Source organism: Drosophila pseudoobscura, chromosome X (assembly GCF_009870125.1).
Source record: "Drosophila pseudoobscura strain MV-25-SWS-2005 chromosome X, UCI_Dpse_MV25, whole genome shotgun sequence".
Classification (NCBI taxonomy): Eukaryota; Metazoa; Arthropoda; class Insecta; order Diptera; family Drosophilidae; genus Drosophila; species Drosophila pseudoobscura.
The window spans coordinates 25,962,976-25,986,153 of NC_046683.1; the positions used below are offsets into that span (position 1 = coordinate 25,962,976).

The 23,178-nt window shown below is 39.9% G+C and overlaps 1 protein-coding gene across 11 annotated transcripts in view; it reads right to left on the reverse strand.

Annotated features, from left to right (window-relative positions):
- Window positions 1-23,178, reverse strand: part of LOC26532449 (uncharacterized) — an 80,699-nt gene that overhangs the window by 24,854 nt on the left and 32,667 nt on the right. For 7 of the 11 annotated variants that reach the window (XR_004470727.1, XR_004470731.1, XR_004470726.1 and 4 more), the window contains 3 exons: window positions 7,426-7,684; window positions 7,234-7,330; window positions 6,977-7,168 (listed from right to left, as the gene is read on the reverse strand). Coding sequence is in view for 2 of the 11 variants with exons in the window: in XM_033385357.1 (XP_033241248.1) it covers window positions 7,234-7,330 (97 nt within the window). In the remaining 9 variants the exon portion in view is untranslated. Of the gene's footprint in view, window positions 1-6,635; window positions 6,922-6,976; window positions 7,169-7,233; window positions 7,331-7,425; window positions 7,685-23,178 lie in introns of those variants that run through there. The other 4 variants (XM_033385357.1, XM_033385355.1, XR_004470722.1 and 1 more) reach the window with 3 other exon arrangements.

Genomic DNA, 23,178 nt, shown 5'->3' on the forward strand with positions numbered 1-23,178 from the left:
CCCCGTCTGGACCCTGTGAAAACACCGGCTTAACTAGTCGAAGATCATGAAGTAGGGATATTCGTTTAACAAGGAACTGAAAATGCCGTTCGACCTCGGTAATCCGTATGGGTACGGATGACCAGAATAGCTTTCCTCAGAATAGGTGGTTTGGAAAAACTGGGCAAAAAGATCGGCAATTGCCTGATCATTATTTGCCGACGTATTACAAAATGATAGCGAGGATGGGTGTGCGGACGTTCTACGCTTACTGTTTACGAAGCAGTAAAACTGTTTAGGGTCCTGAGAAAAACGTATCCTGCAACGAGATAGGTAGTTCTTATAGCATTGAGCATTAAGAACTGAAAAGTTTGACCGAGCTATTACATAACGAGAGTGAGAAGTAGGAGAGCCCACTTCTTGAAATTGTTTATAAAGTCTTGATTTTAAGTTTTTTAGACTGGATAACTCTTTGGTAAACCAAGGGGGTTTTCCAGATCTAATCGGACAAGAAAGCGGGACACAAGAATCAAAAAATGTGCCAAGAGCATTGTAAAAAATGTTTGTGCCTTTTGTGACATCAGTGCACAAGTACAAAGCGGACCAATCAAAATCCCTAATTAGGTTATTAAGCTTCGCAAACTCGGCTTTACGAAAGCAGCGGACACGTTCAGGTAGTCTACTCGACCGATCCAATACAGTTGGTCCTATATCTAGCGACACCTCGAAAGTAGGGTGGTAGGCGTCTTCAGGTATAGTGAGCGGAAGGGCTCGGGGTAACAACACTATGGTCGGATCCGATACAAAGCATAGATCAAGCAATCGACCCAAGGAATTTTTCACATGATTGACTTGAGACAGGGACAGGTCAAGCAAGCCGTCAACAAAGTCACGTCGTGACATGGGCACTAGGATACTAGACTCGTTTACCGAAGACCAAACAGTTCCTGGCAAGTTGAAGTCACCAAGAACTATCATACGATCTTTAGAAGATAGCGAGGAAGAAACAGCGGTTAAAGCGGACAAGTGCTGCTCATAAATTGAAATATCCGAAGAAGGTGGGATATACGAGCAAGTAATGAATATAGCGAAAGCGGGAAGAATCAGTTTTACACACAGGAATTCCAGTTCCTGTTGAACTTGGACTGTGAAGTGTTCTGACGTGAAGTAAGAGTCCACTGCAATTAGAACCCCTCCTGCACGTCGAGACGAACGGTCCTTTCTAAAAGTTGTGTACCGACCTGCCAAAACCTCGGAACTAAGAATGTCCGGCTTTAACCAGGTTTCAGTAAACACAATAACGTGGGAAGCAATGCAACACTATCCCGGAAAAGAATGCTGAGCTTACTACGCAAGCCTCTTACATTCTGATAGGTTACTAAAAGAGAAGTTAGTTTTTTGGAAAAGTGGAAGCAAGACGGGAAGTTGAGGAAGTTGAGGGTGGCACACTGGAAAGATTTGTAAGGGATATGGGGGGCCTATTCTTCTTCTTAGCCTTAAACTCCTTCCCCAAAAAATGCTCCGGCCAAAATTTGGCGGAGCAAATGGTGTCAAATTGAGTTGGGGAGATGCTTATCTTAAACGAGGCTATTTCCCTGGCATAAGAGAAGTTGAATTTTTCCACCTTTAACCCCACGGCTTTTATTTTGCTTTGAATCAAAGCAATTACATCATTAGATGTGAGGTCAGGGGCCAGCCGTGAGACAAAAACTTGTCGTTTTGGTGGGACTCCCACCAGTGGTTTCGTCACCACAGGTCTTGTACCTGTGGTGGCAATATCCGGAGGTCCGGAACGTCTATTTACTGGTGGGATCGGGATAGACGGGACAACTAGCGAACTTGCGGACACGGACGCTGCAGACGTACTTGGCTGCACATTCTCCGAAGCGATGAATTCGGCTACCGAATCTGCATCGCCAGCAGCTGTCGTTGCCCTTGGAGTGCCAAACGAGATCAACTGCTGCACACTTGGAGTGGTCAGAGTCAGATTTTCGGCGGCGCACGGCTGAGTGATGGTTGACACTTGCAGATCCCGCGGAGTGACATTTTTGCGCCTCGGAGACTCATTCAGCAGTTTTAAACCGCTAAACTGAGCCTCCATGGCTAGGAGCCGATCGTATTGGATTTTGAAACCAACGGTTAGCTCCGTCTGCCTCATGAAAGATACCATGTCTTTCTCCACCGCACGGCATGCCTCGCAACTGTAATGCAAACCATTACGCTTTGAAATGGCATCACTCACAAGGCCAGAAAATCCAGCGCATTTTGCGTGCACTACGCTGTCGCAGAGCCAGCAGGGGATAATCGGCTGATCGTGGGTGATCTGCTTTTTGCAGGATTTTTTGGCACATACAACAGAAAACTCGATATTAAAAAATTTGAACCAAATTAGAATTAAAATCAAATAATATTTCAAAACAAATGGCTATCAAACGAGTGTGCCAGACAAACGCTAATAGGAGGAGAGGAGAACAGTTGCAGCAGCAGCTAATGAGATAGAGAGAGCTACTGAACAGAAAGTTATGAGAGCGAGAGAGAAAGAATATTTATTTAAGTTTAGGTGATAGGGAGAGAGTGATAACACAACAAAAGCTACCAGACGAGAGCGGACTGCAATGCAATGTAATGCGTACTCACTCACTGCAACAACACAAACACGACAAGCCGACGCCGAAAAATAAATAGTTAAATAATGTCTTAACACAAATCAAAAGGCATGCACTCGCGGAATAGAATAGGTTTCCAGATTGTTGGCTGGTTAGGAAGTTAATTAAAGTTTATTTAGGAAAAAACCGGCTGTTTATTCAAAACAAAAGGAAAAAATGCGGAGCGCAAAACAAAAACGCGTCTGATCACTACGAAAGAGAACGAACGATTTTAATGACGCGTGCTCAACGCACAGCATATCACGTTAAATAATTCTGTGCGCGATTGTTTTTATAAGTCAAAAACTACTGCTAAACAATCAAAAATTACTGATTATTTAAAATAAGAATAAAAAGAAAAACCACACATAGAAATTAATCTTGTTATATTATGAATTATGTATATATATCCGAGTTTTTATAAAAAAAAACATGTTATTGAATTAAATTTGTTACATTTTTTATTTTTATTAAATCTTTTTAAAAACCTATTTTTTATTCCCCTCTCTGTTAGAGCGTCTGCCGGGTATAACGACGCAAAATCGTCGGTCCCTTGAGTGTCGTTATAATCCGACTCTACTGTATTTCAATTTGAGTGTCGTATTCAAGTGTCTCATTTTTTAAGAACAGAAATTTTAGTTATTTTAATTAAATTTTTTTCTTTAATCTACTTTAGTGAATGTCTGTTATTTTTTGTTTAATTTGTGCTAAACTGAATAGAGACTTGATGAAAATTCAAATTAACCGTTTTCTTTGGCTTGTGCCAGAAATATTAGTGTCTAAAGTGTACATTTTTAGTGTGTCGTATTCAAGTGTCGGGGAGTGTATATCAGAGCCGAGCCGTTCAAACTAACGATTCTTATACTTTATCACTATTTCATATAACCAATACACATAATATTAAAATATATCTTACATTACTGTTAACTGTTCTTATACTTTATCAGTTTAGCACGATCTCATATAATCAATAAACATAATATTAAATAACATATTACATATTAGGGGTCAAGCCGTCTGCCAACCCCACGACTCACATGCTTAAGCTGGTTATTTGCCAAAAAAAAAGGAAAAAAAAATTTTATATATATCATAAAAATTGCTAGAACCAATTGGGAGATTTTATATCTGTTTTATCTGTTTCCACTTTGCTTGAAATTCTTTTTCCTAATCTCACACCAACATTAGTCGTTTTATTTCGCTCCCTACCACCAGATCACGCACACTGAACGGTGTAGTGTGTTTGAGAGAGAGAGAGAGAGAGATAATCAGTAAGCGCGTGGCTAGACTATCGTGGCCGCTGTAATTTTATTTGTTCTTTTTGGTTGGAATAATTATCTGATCTGATCCAGGTTAACAGGTTTTTTAACAGGTTTTTCCAGCCGAAATAGTTGAGATCATGGACTTGGTTATTAAGATCATTAACAGCATTATTGCAAACCCACTCTACCACAGCCAATTTGAGGAATTTCTTGAAGAAATAGACAGCCAGTATTCCGACTTATTTTTGCACGGTAACGGGGTAACCGTAGTGGTAACGTCTTGAACTTTTTGCTTGGGTGAAACAAAATATTTCTTGATTCAACTTTATTGTGGTTTATTTCGATAAAGACATGGAGAGCGCCAAATTACTTCACTTTCAAAATCTGAAGTAATATCGCGATCAGACCAATGACACAAGTAACTTTATCATTGATTTAAGCACAATGAAGAATGGCTTCGCTTAGAGCTTTGAGAAATTCTTTCATAATAATCCTCTCAACAAAACAAATTATATGAAAATTGAGCGATTTCGAATTAATACTGGTACACTTTAAATTAAATTGGTAAAATTGGAAACCAAATACTTGCTATACGTACTTACCATTTCCATGAAAATGTCAACCGAGGCCAAAAAATGAAAAGACAATAAAAACACATTTCTTTCCCAATATTATTTTTTAAATTGATTGAAATTCAGCTAATTTAACCAATTGGCAGTCTGGTGTGATAAGCTGGAGAATCAAAGAGGGCCTAGCAGAGGCCACCAGACCGGTCGCAGGTTGCGGATAGCGAACGGCCTACCTCGGTAGGTATTTCAGCTGCGAATAAGCGCAGGGAGAGTACCGAGAATATGCAGTCCCGGACAGCGAGCGGATGAACATCCACACTGACGATGCGCTTGTGGTGTCCGATATAAAAACTGTCCCAGTCGTTCACGCAGAGCTGAGGGACTTGGCCGCTCCCTGTTCTAATGATGCTGATTTAAGGGATCTCTGCCCTTTCCCTTTCTCTGCATCTCATGGGACGAATATGGAAAAAATACAAGGAGCGAGGTGCAAAACAGGGAAAGGTTCACACTCAATCTCCAAAGACTTTAGACCAAAGTTTAAAGTCCTTCCTTTTCCAAACTTTTGAGACTTGTGGGGGTTACACCTGAGGACAACTATAACCTGAACGTCAAAGATAGAGTGAAGAAGGCAACGACAGCGCTCTATATATGCGAAAAGCAATTGGCTTAAAATGGGTTATGAAATGAATCAAGATATATCTGGCAATAGTTAGACTAACACTACTCTACAGAGTTTCAGTGTGGTGGCCGGCCCTATCAAAAAGGACGATCACCAAACAGCTGGGCAAAATTCAGCGAACCGTCGCCCTATGCATCAGTGGAGCTCTTCGCATCACTCCAAATGATGCGCTAAATGACATCTTATGCCTCCTCCAGAGCCTCGAACTTGCGGGAAAACAGTGGGCAGAAATGGTAGCAATACGTTTACGAGATGCCAACCAATGGGTACAACAACTAAAGAAGAGCAATACACACATCTACTTTAACCAAAAATCGAATTTATGTACCTTTATTATACCCGATACTCAAAATGAGTATTGGGGTATATTAGATTTGTGGTAAAAGTGGATGTGTGTAACGTCCTATATTCTTGATCAGCATCAATAGCCGAGTCGATTGAGCCATGTCTGTCTGTCCGTCCGTCCGTCCGTGCCCTTCAGCGCCTAATGCTCAAGGACTATAAGAGCTAGAGCAACGATATTTTGAATCCAGATTTCTGTGATGTCACTGCTACAAAAATATTTCACAACTTTGCCCCGCCCACTTCCGCTCCCACAAAGGGCGAAAATCTGTGGCATCCACAATTTTAAAGATACGAGGAAACCAAAAACGCAGAATCGTAGAGAATGACGATATCTTTTAGACTGCGGAATCTGAATTGGATCGTATTATTATTATAGCCAGCATCAAGAAAACAATTTCATTTTTTCTCGCCCTGTCTCTCTCTAACACACACGTAGCATAGGCGGCTTTGCTTAGAGTAAAACATTAGCGCCTAGATCTCAGAGACTATAAAAGCTAGAGCAACCAAATTTGGTATCCACACTCCTAATATATCGTACCGAGACGAGTTTGTTTAAAAATTTCGCCACACCCCCTTCCGCCCCCGCAAAGGATGCAAATCTGGGGATATTCACAAATCTCAGAGACTATTAAAGCTAGAGTAACCAAATTTAGTATCCGCACTCCTGTTAGATCTCACTATAAAACCTTTATCTCAAAATTTCGCCCCGCCCCCTTCCGCCCACACAAAGGTCGAAAATCTGTTGCATTCACAATATTGCAGATTTGAGAAAACGAAAAACGCAGAATCATAGATAATGACCATATCTATCAGATTGCTGAATCTGGATCAGATCAGATCTTATAGCCAAAAGGAACAAATCAATTTGCAGTGGCTACGCAGCGCCCGACGTCACGCTGAGACTGATTTTCTGTCTCTCTCGCACGCACTCTTTGTTGTGTCGTTTAATATTAGCGGCGCTGCCGGAGGAGAGCCATACTGACTTAGTATCGGGTATAACTGTAGAGTTGCGGTGTCCGCAGCAACTCACAACGTTCCCCCTCGTTTTAATTTATAATATCGAAAATCCTGGGCGCCCAGTTTTATCTGTACACCAGAAAAAATTTAACATTCCACGATATGGTGTTGGCCAATCGGAGATTGAAACTAAAAAAGATTGTGGAAGCCGTAGTCATATCATTGGGCTTAACGGTTTTAATTTTGAATAAACACTTGGGTCGGCCACAAACGCAACCGTGTGACAACTTCGCGGGAGTGTTTTGCGTTGTTTAACCACAATTAGGACGACTTTTTGTGCCGTTTCGTAACCACGGGTAAAACGTGGATCCACCACCACACACCAAAGACCAAACAGCAGTCAAAGACTGGGGTTTTCAGTGCGATTTTCCGGATATCTCCTATCTCCGGATTTAGCCCCGAGTGACTTTTTCTTGTTTCCAAACCTGAAGAAATGGCTCGGCGGAAAGAGATTTAAATCAAACAATTAAGTCAATCATCTTACAAACAAATTCCCATTTTGAGGACCTCGACAAATCATATTTTTGGAAGGGATATAAAGATTGTAGAATCGGTGGACATATGTATAGGACTACGTTGAAAAATAAAATGATTGCTTATCCAAAAACCAAAATCATCCAAAAGTTCATGGACTTATTGAACAGCTCACGTATGCACATACATATCTGCATTCTAGTTTACATATAATGTGGAATATAATACCGAAACTTTAGATGCAGTTGAGGATGTTTACTTACCGGTGACTAATAGTTCGCCTCTGGTTTTTCATACACAGCTGAAAGCTTTTACTTCGCTTTTGTGGAATTGGAGGTGCGCTTTTTTTCGCAGGTTGTTCTAAAATAATAATAAAAAATTAAAAAGATAAACGATAGCCGAATTGAAAGCAGAACTAAAAAAGTTCTGTTTGATAAAAGCTATCTTATATTTACCATTGAATAAAAATGGACACAAAGACTATACAAATTATAAGGCTTGCAGTTCTTTTTCTTCCTTTTCAATACCGCCCTTCTTAAACTGCAAACGCTCTCGTGTAATGGGAAGCAATTTTGAACCGAAATTCAACCAAAAGTTATACCACATCAAATTTGATCCCGTGGCTGCACTTGGTCTACTTTTACTTGAAAGCGCTTTTTGTACCTTCGCTTTCACAGAAAATTTAGATTTGGTCACGGTCTTATTCTTAATGATCTGTGTAGGTAAAAAAAGAGAGATAGGGAGTAACAAAAAAATAAGTAATACAAATTTAAGATAATTTCCATTCAATACACCGACTAGGATATTCATAACTTCACCTCCGATCAACTGACAAATATTTCAGTACAACGGTATCTCAAACCAGATTTCATTAGAATATCTAGTGTTTACATGCGATACTAGATGAAAGGCACTGCCCATACAATTTACATAGGTCAGTTTGTTAAGTTTATTGGTGGCCAGAGTGATTTCTAAATTGACTTAATGAAGCGCTAAACATTTTAATTTAATTTAATTGATCTTAGTGGACGCTCTTTGTTGTGGATTTAAGTGAAAGTGTTGTCAAATGTATGACAGAGAACAGAGGGTATAAAGGTTTTTACCAGATGCTTGAAATGCAGTGAAAAATACATTTCCGAAACCATATAATATACATATTTATATCGTTAATTTATTGGGGAGACTGACATAAGTAAAAAATTAGAAAAAACTAATATTCTTTAGTTGCGCATGAAATCCGAAGTGTCCGAAAAATGAAAGCTCACGAGGATCTGAGGACATTTGGAAAACCACTAGTCAAAGAGACAAATTTTTAGGGGCACGCCCAAATCAGATTGGACGTTGACATGCAATGACTGCATCTTACGTCGATGGCTATGAAACCTGGGTCAGTGGTCATGCTTCGGGAGCTTTCAGACACGTTGAATTCTCATATGTGCTCGCTCCACGGCTTGGGCACCATTGAGCAGATCGCAGGATGCATCGTCGTGCAGGAGCTTCTCCGAAAACTGGATCTAGCGAACCAAGAGAAGTGGGAGGAGCGATTCAACGAACCCGCATTCGCAAACTTAATTCCGTCGTGGGAATCTATGGCCTCGTTCTTGGAGCAGCGATGTAGATCATTGGACACAATGGACTTTTCTTTGGCAAGCTATGCGTCGATCAGTCAAGTGGGCAGAAGTAGAAAGCATAATAATTCTAGGTGCACATTGGTTACAACGAACCAAACCGTAGCACGCTGCGCGCTGTGCAACGATGGTGCCCACAAGGTTTCGGCTCCCAGTTGCATCTAATAACTTCATGTTTCGCGAATCAGCTTCAGCTTCGAAATATTAAATCATCGACTGCAGTCTCGGGAATAGGCGACTCTAACTTCGTCACGGATAGATTTTCGGTCAATGTTAGCCTGCACTCTATCTCATCGGATTACTCAACTCTCATCACTGACATTGTAGCCTCTAGCATAACCGATCGACAGCCAAGCTTTGGAATTGACACTCAAAACTGGAACATTCCATCGAAAATACCACTAGCAGATCCGGAGTTTCATAAGCCGCAGCGCTTCGATTTGCTAATTGGAGCAAGTCTGTTTTTCGAATTCCTGTGTGTTGGTCAGGTCAAGCTACTGCCAGGATTGCCTTCAATTCATAAAACGCGCTTGTGATGGGTCGTGTCTGGACTCTGTTCCCGTTTAAAAGGTTCATCTTTGATGGTCTCTCGGGCTCGGGCCGTAGCTGCTGCGGATAATAGTCCAGAGGACCGGCTTGAGGTGCTTCTTCGGACGTTTTGGGAGGCAGAAAATTGCATCGAACCAATAGTAAAGTCTACCAGAGCTAGATTGTGAAGCACACTTTGTCCACCATTTCCGTCTATTATATAAAGGCAATTATTGTGTTCGTCTGCCAGCAAAATATAATTTGGATCTCCTTGGAGAATCTTACAATCAAGCGGTTCGTAAATTAAAGGTCAGTTCAGATTGAGTTCCGGAAGAGGAAACATTTTTAAAGTTCGACGATGTCAGCCATGAGACTTAAACTTTAGGACTTGGCCCTACAATCTTCTTTGAATTCCCACAGGCGCTCTGTTTTGTCATCCATTCCGCGATTCTACGATCGTCTCGGTCTAGTTGGTTCCGTAATTATTAAATCCAAAATCTTCCTCCAGCGTTTGTGCCGAAAGAAGTTGTCCTGGGATGAAAGCCTTTCAGTCGCACTGAACACCGAGTGGCAGGAAATATTCACCAGTTTTGGTCAGATTCGTCGGTTTAAATTTCCTCCGCTTGCACTCCTTCCATACGCTACGCTGAAAATTCACGGATTTTGCGATGCCATCAAGGCTTATGGTGCATGCATTTATGTCGTGTCCAAGGGTCAGCATTCCAGCAGTCACTTTATGCCAAATCTCGTGTGGCTCCTTTGAAGACACTTACGGCACCAAAGTTGGAGCTTTGTGGAGCAGAGTTGCTGGCTATGCTGAGATAGCTGAGATAGCTGGAATGAATGTCTTCAAGGGAAGGTGTTACTGTTGGTGTGATTCTGCTGGATTCGGGACGAGCCGTCAAGATTTAATATATTTGTTGCAAATAGAGTGGCAACAATTCAGGAAATGACCGAAAAAATGGAATGGCGTTATGTCCCCACAGCTTTAAACCCAGCCGACATTCTGCCTCGAGGCGCTCATCCGACTGAGCTGAATGAGTCAGCTCTTTGGGCTCACGGGTCTCCATTTCTTTGCGGCTCCTCAGATGACTGGCTACCCACCTTGCTACCTTGCTACCATATACCCTGATGTTAAAATACAAAAATTAGCATGATAAAAAAAAAATCTGCTTATATATTGCCTCTAAGGCGGAAAAAAAGGGTATTCTAAAAATTGTTCGCTATAAATTAACCACATATAATTAAGAACATTTTTTTGTTGCGTTGGAGGACAAAGTCTTCCGGTTTAGCTAGTATTGAATATATGTAGTTACATTGGATAGTTTGTTGCGATAACTGAGTGATATCGATGCTTGAGGAAGAAGAAAATATGATCAATAAAAAGACGAGCAAGACGCAAGATTCATGTGAAGAATTGATAAAGAAAACATATCAAATAATAGCGCAAATTCCTTGGGTCGATTGCTTGATCTATGCTTTGTATCGGATCCGACCATAGTGTTGTTAACCCGAGCCCTTCCGCTCACTATACCTGAAGACGCCTACCACCCTATTTTCGAGGTGTCGCTAGACATAGGACCAACTGTATTGGATCGGTCGAGTAGACTACCTGAACGTGTCCGCTGCTTTCGTAAAGCCGAGTTTGCGAAGCTTAATAACCTAATTAGGGATTTTGATTGGTCCGCTTTGTACTTGTGCACTGATGTCACAAAAGCCACAAACATTTTTTACAATGCTCTTGGCACATTTTTTGATTCTTGTGTCCCGCTTTCTTGTCCGATTAGATCTGGAAAACCCCCTTGGTTTACCAAAGAGTTATCCAGTCTAAAAAACTTAAAATCAAGTCTTTATAAAAAATTTCAAGAAGTGGGTTCTCCTACTTCTCACTCTCGTTATGTAATAGCTCGGTCAAACTTTTCAGTTCTTAATGCTCAATGCTATAAGAACTACCTATCTCGTTGCAGGATACGTTTTTCTCAGGACCCTAAACAGTTTTACTGCTTCGTAAACAGTAAGCGTAGAACGTCCGCACACCCATCCTAGCTATCATTTTGTAATACGTCGGCAAATAATGATCAGGCAATTGCCGGTCTTTTTGCCCAGTTTTTCCAAACTACCTATTCTGAGGAACGCTACTCTGGTCAACCGTACCCATACGGATTACCGAGGTCGAACGGCATTTTCAGTCCCTTGTTAAATGAGTATTCCCTACTTCAAGATCTTCGACTAGCTAAGCCGGTGTTTTCACCGGGTCCAGACGGGGTTCCAGGTTGTGTACTCAGGTACTGCGCCGAGGCTCTGTGTGGACCATTGCTTAAACTATTCACCATGTCCATTGATTCATCTTGCTTCCCCCCAATCTGGAAGGAATCGTTTATAATTCCTTTCCATAAAAAAGGTAGTAAGTCTGATGTAAAAAATTATAGAGGTATAGCAAAGTTATCCGCTATTCCCAAATTGTTTGAGAAGGTTTTAACTCCGCACTTGCAACATCTCTGCAAGTCACTTATATCTCCAACTCAGCATGGATTTATAAGGCGGCGATCAACCACCACGAACTTGTTAGAGTTTACCTCTTTCATTATTAAAGGCTTTCAAGGTAACTTACAGACGGATGTTATTTACACCGACTTTAGTAAAGCATTCGACTCTGTAAACCATTCAATTTTAGCACATAAACTTGACCTTTTAGGGTTTCCGCCCAACCTCCTGAGATGGATTTCTAGCTATCTTTGTTCTAGGTCTCAAAGAGTCCTCTTCAAAAACTCCCTCTCTTTACCAGTAAAGGTTTCTTCGGGAGTACCACAGGGCAGCCATCTAGGCCCCTTACTCTTCACACTCTTTATTAATGACTTGCCTTCAGTAATAACATACTCTCGAGTACTTATGTATGCGGATGATGTTAAACTCTGTGTCCAGTACAAGGACATTTCATTTCATTCTCGCTTGCAATCCGATCTCAATAGCTTTCAGTCATGGTGTTGTGCAAACTTGTTACACCTTAATGCCTCGAAATGCAAAGTTATGACATTTCATCGTTCTAACCCTTTGTTGGCTCCCTACACCCTATTTGGGGGTTCTCTTGAGAGAATTACCCTGGTGGATGATCTGGGTGTTATGTTAGATCCCAAGTTAAAGTTTTCCGAACACATTTCTACCATGGTAAATAAGGCCATGGGCGTGCTTGGGTTTATAAAGAGGTGGTCAAAGGAATTTGACGACCCCTATATAACAAAGACTCTCTATACCTCGCTTGTTCGTCCGATCTTAGAATACGGCTCCTGTGTATGGTGCCCTCAGTACAAAGTACACCAGGACCGTATAGAATCAGTACAGAAAAACTTTTTACTCTTTGCTCTGCGGGGCCTTAACTGGGATGCGGGTGTAAGACTCCCATCTTACTCTAGTAGACTATTATTAGTAAACCTCCCATCCTTAGTTAACCGTAGAAAAATGCTTGGTGTGATATTTATGCACAACTTGATCAGGGGTGACATAGACAGCCCTGATCTGTTGAGCCGCATAAACTTCACGATTCCTATTAGACTGACTAGAAACTTTATACCGTTGTTCCTTCCACTTTGTAGATCGAATTATTCCTTGCATGAACCGTTTAGGGTCTTATGCTCGGACTATAATTCCCTCTACCATATTATATCCTCCACTAATTCTCTTCCTCTTATTAAATTACTAATCCTTACACACCTTTCTAGTAATTAGTAATTGTAGTGGTATTTGTATTTTGTATTTTATTGCATGCTTAATTTCTTAATAAGTTTAGTGCTAATTTTCCTCGAAGGTTAGTCTAATATCTATCTTTCTTGCATGCTCGCGTTTGGTTCGGCTACGCACCGCGCGTCATGCGGCAGCGCCCCTCGGTCGGTTGGGCGGGAGGAGGGCTGCGCTTTGCCTGGGATCCGCGCGTAACAGCCTTCTGCTGGTGTCACACGGGCCACTTGACGGTGCAGTAATTGCATCGCCTCTTGTTAGATGCAGTCATTGCATGTCAACGTCCAATATAGAAAAAATGCGTAACAGCAATCAAAACCCTTCCTCCACGTCGAGAAGAACGGATATTTCTAAACGTTGTGTACCTACCTACCAAAACATCGGAGCTAAGGATGTCCGACCTTAATCAAATCTCGGTAAATACGATAACGTGGGATGGAAATGTGGGACTCTCCAGGAAGAGAGTGCTAAGTTTACTGCGCAAGCCTATAGTATTCTAATAAGTTACTAATAAGGGAAGAAGTTATTTTTTTGTACGGGTGGTAGTAGAAGGGAATAGGATGTACTATACTCTTTCAAAACCAAGTGCTCCCGCTAAAATTTGACAGAGTAAATGGTTTCGAACTGAGTCGTGATGCGATGATCTCAAATCTCGGTAAATACGATAACGTGGGATGGAAATGTGGGACTCTCCAGGAAGAGAGTGCTAAGTTTACTGCGCAAGCCTATAGTATTCTAATAAGTTACTAATAAGGGAAGAAGCTATTTTTTTGTACGGGTGGTAGTAGAAGGGAATAGGATGTACTGTACTCTTTCAAAACCAAGTGCTCCCGCTAAAATTTGACAGAGTAAATGGTTTCGAATTGAGTCGTGATGCGATGATCTTAAAGGACTCTACTTTCCTGGCATAAGAGAAATTAAACTTCTCCCCCTTTTAGCCGACATCTTTTATTTTACTTTGTATGAAAGCAGGTACATCATTAAATGGGCAAGTTCTGGGGAAAAAACTTGCCGCTTTGGTGGGAACCCGGACAGGTGTTTTGGCACATGGTACTTGTGATTGCAATATCCGGTGGTCCGGGACCTCTGTTTACTGGACGTATCGAATTGGACGGGATAGTTAGTGAATTTGCGGACTCAGCGGACATGGGTGCTAGAGACATTTCTGATTGCACGCTTTCCGAGGTGCTAAGTTCGGCTACCGAATCTGCATCACCAGTGGCTTCCGTTGCACTTGGTGTCGCAAACGATATCAGCTTCTGCACTGAAGGAGTGGTTGCAGCTATTTTTACAGATGCCGCAGGCCAGAAGGTAGTTGGCACCTGCACTTCCCGCGGAGTAAACATCTTGCACATCGGAGACTCAGCCAGCAGCAGTAGGCCAAAAGCTGAACATATTGCTTTATAAAACCCACGATTAGCTCTTTCTACGTCTAATGAACGATCGAACGTCGAAGCGCGGTATTCCTTGCAACTATAATGTAGACCATTACCTTCGGAAATGGCATACTCCACTCGGCCCAAGGAAAGACCATATAAATAGTAAGAAGAATAACGCCCATCTATTTCAATGGTTATATGCAGCGATACCGGTTCTGATTTACTTTTGAAAACACATAAATTGAAACATTTTCCGCGCCGAAGTAAAAAAACAGTTTTTTATGCAACAAAACGAATCTTAATTGCAAAAGAAAACGCACCTACTCCCGCGACTCTACATTTATACCCGATATTCAGATCTGGGCGCTCGTAAAGACGGACTGAAGACTTGGCTCTTGATGCTGATCAAGAATAAATGTATTTTATGGTATCGGAAAATTCCTTAATTAAAGTTTTAAAAAATATTGATAATTTAAAACAAATAGCTGTCAGACAATATGCCAGACAAACGCTTAAAGCGGAGTTAAAACTGAGAGGAGAGGGGTTCCAGCAATAGCCAGCGCTACTGCACAGAAAGTTTCGGCAGCGAGAGAGATATAGAAGTTAGAGAAGCTGATAGGGAGAGAGTGTTACTAAAGCAAAAGCTACGAGATGAGAGGCTAAATGCAATATGAGGGCGTACTTATGAAAAACAACGACACAAACATAAATTATAGCTTTTTCTTGTTTTTCAGTGTGGCTTAGAAGTTTAAGTTAATTTTCAGCATGTACTCAAAAAACGATCCAACAGTTAATTTGGGGAGACAGCCCGCCAAATACTTGTGCACAGAAAAAGGAATTTTGTATAGACCATTACAAAAACGATATAAAGCGAGAACTTGAAAGCTTTAAAACCGTTTGCTCAATGATGCAATTGAAAGAATTGTAATGGACAACGAAACTCAAGTTTTTCTTTGGGCTCGAATTTCCCGGATCTTAATTATACCCGATACTCAAAATGAGTATTGGGGTATATTAGATTTGTGGTGAAAGTGGATGTGTGTAACGTCCAGAAGGAATCGTTTCCGACCCCATAAAGTATATATATTCTTGATCAGCATCAATAGCCGAGTCGATTGAGCCATGTCTGTCTGTCCGTCTGTCCGTCCGTCCGTCTGTCCGTCTGTCCGTCCGTCCGTCTGTCCGTCCGTCCGTCTGTCCGTCTGTCCGTCCGTCCGTTTGTCCGTCCCCTTCAGCGCCTAATGCTCAAAGACTATAAGAGCTAGAGCAACGATGTTTTGGATCCAGACTTCTGTGATATGTCACTGCTATAAAAATATTTCAAAACTTTGCCCCGCCCACTTCCGCCACCACAAAGGGCGAAAATCTGTGGCATCCACAATTTTAAAGATACGAGAAAACTAAAAACGCAGAACCGTAGAAGATGACTATATCTTACAGAGTGCAAAATCTGAACCAGGTCGTATAATTATTACAGCCAGAATCACGAAAACAATTTCACTCTTTCTCGCTCTGTCTCACTCTAACACACAGGTTTCATGGTCGGTTTTGCCAATTGCAAAATATGAGTTCAAGGATCTCAGAACCTATAAAAGCCAGAGCAACCAAATTTGGTATCCACACTCCTGTGATATCGGACCTTGACCGTTTCATGTCCAAATTTCGCCACACCCCCTTCCGCCCCCGCAAAGGACGAAAATCTGAGGCAACCACAAATCTCAGAGACTATTAAGGCTAGAGTAACCAAATTTGGTACACACACTCCTTTAAGATGTCACTATAAAACGTATATCTCAGAATTTCGCCCCACCCACATCCGCCCCCACAAAGGACGAAAATCTGTTGCATCCACAATATTGCAGATTAGAGAAAACTAAAAACGCAGAATCATAGCATCATACTGACTTAGTATCGGGTATAACCGTAGAGTTGCGGTGTCCGCAGCAACTCACAACGTTCCCCCTCGTTTTCTAATAGGTTTAAAGGTAGGACTTATGCCGAATCGTGATAATATATTTTACGTTAAGGACTGTTTGAAAATCAATTATTAAGAACCATTGTTCACACATGAACATATTATCGTCGAAACCACTCGCCACTCTCGGCCCCTTGCAGAATGTTCAAGCATAAACAAGCATAAAACACATTCACTCATGTATCCAAAAAACTGATCTCTAAAAAATCAAATAAAATAGATAAGTAATGACGGTAAACAAAGATCTGTAGCCCATTAAAAGATACTACAACAAAACACAAGTGGGGAAAACACTTAACCAATGCATTCTTAAAATAACCCTAATGTAAGCATGCACTCAAATAGCCACCCGCAGTAAAATGTATCCTTTGCGTAGGTCTAACGATAATTATAGACTACAAAATTGTACCTCCTACCTCATTGTCAAATCCTATATAAGGCTATGATTTTAAGAATAAAATTTAGTTTGAATTTAGAACTCAACTCGCAAATATCTAGACTTTTCTTTTAAGGTCTTAACATTTTGGTCCTTCGAGACTCTCCGTTGTTTCCCCCCTGTGGTAAGAGCACGCAGTTAAACCAGCTCCTTTGAGACTGAACAAGTGTCTAGTTCACTGACAGCTAAAGGATGCAAAATAAAAATTCTGATTTCCCTCCTGTAGAAAGGAACAGAGTGTATAAAAAAATTAATGAAACGGAAGTTTCAATTAATAAGTTTTAAAAATACGAGCTGGACAGGCTGTATTTTTAATAGATAACTACATATGTACAATCTATTGTAAGTGAAAAGAAAAATTTTTTCGTGGCGGTGGCGTTTTCGAGGCCGAAATATCGAAAGGGAAAGAAAAAAATATTTAATCCGAAACATCCGGAAATTCTTAATGGCCAGCAATTGACAAAAAATACAAGTGCCAAAATAACTGCACCTGTGAAAAAATTGATAAATGAATTGGTTTGTGTGTGCCCACTGTGCCAGCGACCCCAGCAGCAGCCACAATAGCTGCAGCGACATCAGCAGCATCGACATCAGCAACAGTGACAATAGCTGCAGCGACATCAATAACATCGAAAATACCAGCAGCGACCTAAGCAGAGGCAACAACAGCAGCAGCGACAACGATATCAGCAGCATCGACATAAGAAGAGGCAACACCAGCAGCGGCAACAGCGGTATCAGCAGCAGTTACTTCAGCGGTAGCAGTAACAACAACAACAGAAGCAGAATTCATCAGCTAAGACTCATATCTCAAATTGTTTTTAAGTCTAATTAAGTAAAAAAAAAAATTTTAACTAAGATGTCGGAACAAATAATTAAGCTATTAGAGGCTCAAGCCGCGATAGCAAAGGAGATTAAGAATATTGAAGCTGGTCATTTGACCAGCGATGTAATCCTAAGGTTAGGAGACCTTAAGATCAAAGTTACAGGCAATAATTCTGCACTGTTAGCATATGGAGTAGTCGATCATGACTACTATAAGAGGCAGCAGTACGAAAAAATGATTACAAATGTAGAGGACATACATAAAAAGTATGTAGAGTCAAAAAATAATGAAAAATGAAAGGGAAGGTAGAAAAAACAAAGTTACAATCAGTGGAGACTGGAACCTTGAAGGAAGATATAGAGCCCAAAATTGACAATAGCATAGAAAAAGTATCTGAGGGATTCGACAGAATAGTGGAAAATCTGAAGACGTATTTAGAGCAAACCATGCAGAGGTTTGATCAGGCTAAACTAGGAGAGTGTAGAATCAGAAAGGGAAAAATTGAGTTCCTCAGTACAAAACTGAACTCAAAAACGAGGGGGAACGTTGTGAGTTGCTGCGGACACCGCAACTCTACAGTTATACCCGATACTAAGTCAGTATGGCTTTCCTCCGGCAGACGGCGCTAAGATTAAACGAAACGACATCGGGTATAACAAGAAGTTTTATAATAGCTATGAAACAAATGACAGCTTCGAAGACGAAATCGGCGAGTTGGAATTTGATCGATTTGCCTGCTCTTCCGAAAATAGAAGTACCCACATTCTCGGGCGAAGAAAAAGAGTAAGACGCCTTTTCACAAATATTTTGTGAATTAATTCATAACAGAGATAGTCTGAGTACATCTCTAAAATTCAGTTATTTGAAAATCACGATAAAGGGTGAAGCACGGAGTATGGTAGCTCACCTTTTAACTGGGCCGCTAGAAAATTATAATGACGCTTGGGAATTGATGGCCAATCGGTATGAAAATAAACGAAAAATTGTTTCGGATCAGCTGAAACTTTTATTAAACTTACCAATGCTAGATCACGATTCAGAGAAACATATTAAATGGTTTTCTGATTCTATAAATGAGTCAATACATTTAATTAAATTAAAGTCACAATTAACAGAAGAAGTTGATGTGATTTTCGCGTACATTGTGTTGAAAAAATTCAACAAAGATACCTTACAATTATATGAAAGTCATATAAAAAGGACAAAAGATATTCAAGCATTTCCAGATGTAATGGAATTTTTAGAACAACGGTACACTTCTCTTTACACGTCGCAGGATAAAGAGTGGGATCCGTTGATAAAAGTAGTGCAATATGGTAAAATAAAAGAAAATTGTCCGATATGTAAAATGGCAGGACATACCATAATTCACTGCTATAAGTTTAGGGAATGAGTCCGATCGATAGAGGCCAGTTTATTAAAAATCAGCGCCTTTGCACAAAATGCTGTAGGCATGATATGTATAAGAAATGCAGCACTTATAAAAGTAAGGGCAAGGAATGGTGGCTATCAAAACCTTAGAGCTCTCATTGATTGTGGGTCGCAATGTACCATAATTTCAGAAGAAGCTGCCCAAATATTAAACTTAGTACGAGAAAGAGCGAACATCGAGGTAAGTGGAGTGTCATCTACAGACTCTTGCACTTCAAAGTACAAAGTTACTTTATCGGTAAAAACTCGTGATTATAATAAAGGTCCTCTAAATATTGAAGCAATTATTCTTCCGAAACTGATGAAAGCTTTACCATTAAAGTCTTTCAATATTGATAAAACTAAGTGGCAAGATTATGTGTTGGCAGACCCTAACTTTAACAAACCAAGTAGGGTAGATGTAATAATTGGGATAGATTTGTATACCCATATTTTAAAAGACGGAGTAGTAAAAATAGACGGACTACTTGGACAAAATACAGAATTCGGATGGATTATATCCGGTTGCACCAAATCAAAAGGTGATAAATTTATTGTGGCGACAACAATTGAAGTTGGGGACTTAGAGCGGTTCTGGGAATTGGAAAGTGAAAAGAATGACGTAGAAGATGTGTGCGAGGAGCATTTCTTGGAAACAACAAGAAGAGATGAGAATGGTAGGTATGTAGTTAAAATACCATTTAAAAAAGAAAAGGATCTAGGAGATTCAAAACACCAAGCTATAGCGCGATTTTATAGTTTAGAAAGAAAGCTCAGCAATAATAAAACATTAAAAGAAAATTATGTAAAGTTCATGCATGAATATAAAAACTTAGGACATATGGTAGAGTCCAAAGAAGATAAGAAATATTATTTACCCCATCAAGGAGTCATAAGAGATTCCAGTCTAACGACAAAGCTGAGGGTGGTTTTCGATGCTTCAGCAAAAACCACAAACAATAAAAGTTTAAATGATATCATGTGGGTTGGACCAAGGGTCCAAAAATATATCTTCGATATTATGGTGAAATGGCGTAAATGGCCATTTGTAATATCGGCGGACATTGAAAAAATGTACCGGCAAATTAATGTTGATAAAGAAGATCAACAATATTTGCATATAATTTTGAGAGATAATCCAAACGAAAGGTTAAAAGAGTATAAACTCACAACGGTTACGTACGGTTTCGCTTCAGCTCCCTACTTATCAACTAGGGTGCTTGTTGCAATAGCAGACAATTGCAAAAATCAAGCAATTAGGGAAATCAAAAAAAATGATTTTTATATGGACGACCTGATGTTAGGTGCCGACACGATACTGGATGCTAAAAAGCATCTAAAGGAAGTTACCCGGGAGTTTAATAAGGTTGGGTTTAACTTGAGAAAGTGGATAACAAATATCCCAGAAATTATAGAAGGTATTAGAGATGACCAAAAAAAATAAAGTATTAACAATTGAGGAGAACGAATCGGTCAAAACATTAGGACTACAATGGGAACCGGTTAAAGGCGAGTTTAGGTTCAATTTCCACTATGAATCAATTAAGAAAAATAACAAAAGAATAGTATTATCTACCTTAGCCAAGATATTTGACCCCTTAGGCTGGTTGTCTCCAGTGACACTTGTCGGAAAATTGTTTATTCAAAAACTTTGGCTAGCAGACAAAAATTGGGATGAAGAATTATTAGAACAGGATACTCGGGAATGGAATTCGTTTAAAAATAGTTTAGCAGAGTTAGAGAGCATTCGGATATCGAGATAGCTAAATTCTCAACACAATAAGTCGATGCAAATTCATGGGTTTTCCGATGCATCCGAAAAGGCTTATGCTGCCATAGTGTATGCCAAGGTAGATAGTTCTACAATTATAAGAGCCAGAAAAGGCAAAGTTAATCTAAAGAAAAATCGGAAAACTATTCCAAAATTAGAACTTTGTGCAGCACATCTTCTGGCAAAATTAATTCAACGGGTGAAAGTAGCGGTTGGAAGTAATGTAGAGTGTTATGCCTGGAGTGATTCTACTATTACTCTAGCCTGGATAAAGAATGGAGACAATAAAGACAAGTTTATCAGGCGTCGAACTGACGAAGTAAGAAAGATTAAGGATATTAAATGGGGACACGTTAGAACTGAAGACAATCCAGCAGATGTAGCATCAAGGGGCATTAGTGCAGATAAGCTAAAAGATTTTAAGATTTGGTGGAAAGGGCCTCAATGGTTGGCGAAATCTAAGGAACATTGGCCAAAAGAGGAAATTGAAGAAAAATTAGTTGTGAGCACAACAATGGTAATAGCAAAAAATAACATTTTTTGCGAATTATTACAAAAATATTCGTGTATGCGTAAACTAGAAAGAGTCATTGCATATGTATTGAGGTTTATTCAAATCAAAACCAAAAAGAAAGAATTTCCTTCATTTTTGACAGTGAAGGAGATTAAGAGCGCCAAAGTATTAATAGTAAAACAACAACAAGCTAGCCAATTCGGTTCCGAAATAGCTAGCCTAATTAATGAAAAGGAAATAGAAACAAAAAATAAACTATTAAGCTTAAATCCGTTCTTAGATAAAGACGGATTGTTACGAGTTGGAGGTAGATTGCAAAACTCCAACGCGGAATTTGAGGTTAAACATCCCTTGATTTTAGATAAGTGTCACTTGACGTCTTTAATTATCAAGAATGCACATAAAGAAACATTGCAAGGTGGAATTAATCTGATGCGAAACTATATCCAGGGAAAGTTTTGGATATTTGGGCTGAGAAATTGCTTAAAGAAAAAACTTAACGAGTGTGTCACCTGTGCTAGGTTTCGACAGAATACTGCAGAACAAATTATGGGAAATCTGCCGAAACACAGAGCTACAATGTCGCACCCGTTTACAAATACAGGTGTAGACTTCGCCGGGCCTTACCATATCCGATGCTCTAAAAACCGGGGGCAGAAATCCTATAAGGGATTTATTGCCGTATTCGTATGCATGGCGACAAAAGCTATTCATTTGGAAGTAGTCAGCGATCTTACTTCAGATGCATTTCTAGCTGCACTTCGAAGATTTTTTTCAAGAAGTGGAAAATGTGCAAAAATGTTTTCTGATAATGGAACCAATTTTGTGGGAGCTTCGCGCAAATTAGACGAGGAATACCGAAAAGCCCTCAAAGACAACATAAAAGTGGTTCAAATATTAGAAAGAGAACAGATCGAGTGGGAGGACCTCACTTCGGAGGTATTTAGGAAGCTGGGGTAAAATCAGTGAAATATCACTTAAAAACGGTAATTGAGGACAATAATTTAACCTATGAGGAAATGGCAACTCTATTATGTCAAATTGAAGCGGTACTAAATTCACGCCCTTTGTATACAGCTACAAATGATATTGACGATCTGGATGTATTAACACCAGGTCATTTTATAATTGGAAGGCCAATATTTGGCCCGATGGGGACAATTTCAGAGGAAAAAATCGGGAATCTGGATAGATGGAGATTAATTCAGAAAATGAAAAGAGAATTTTGGATTAAATGGAAAGAAGATTATTTGCACACACTGCAACAAAGAAATAAATGGAAAATAGGAATGCGGAATATTAAAACAGGACAGATTGTATTAATAAAAGATGAAACCTGGCACCCAGCTAGATGGCCCTTGGGAAAAATAGAAGAAATACATAAAGGTAGGGACGATAGAGTCAGAGTAGTAACTATAAAATATAAAGACGGGTTGATAAAACGACCTATAACTAAAATTTGTTCATTAGCTGGAATTGAGTCAGAAGAGCAAGACTCAGGAATGACTCCAAAAGAGACCAGAAGTACTCGTAGTAGTAAAAGGTAATTCAAATTACGTGTATAGGAAGATAGCAGAGACATGATCATTTTGGGTCGAATTAGAAAGGAGGGTAGTTGGCTCGTCAAAATTCCAGTAAACACTAATGATAGAATTCAATGTAGCAACTCAAATCAAGAACTAATTGATCTTCCGCAACAAGGAATTTTAACAATAATACATGGTTGTACTGTGCGAGCCGATGATAAAATACTAGTACCTCATCACAGTATTCAAACAGAAAGCTACGAGCCAATTTCATCCTTTCATATAAGTAATATAAGCAAAATACCAAAAATTGTTTGGAATCCATTAACAGTACCATTAATTAACCATACAGAAGAAATGGATAAGTTAGAAACAAAATAAAATTGTTAAGTGAAGGTCATCATGACTTAAAAGGACTTAAGTTCCATCATGTATCTGGACATGCGGCCTTGATTATCGGAATCATAATAATGATAATATTAA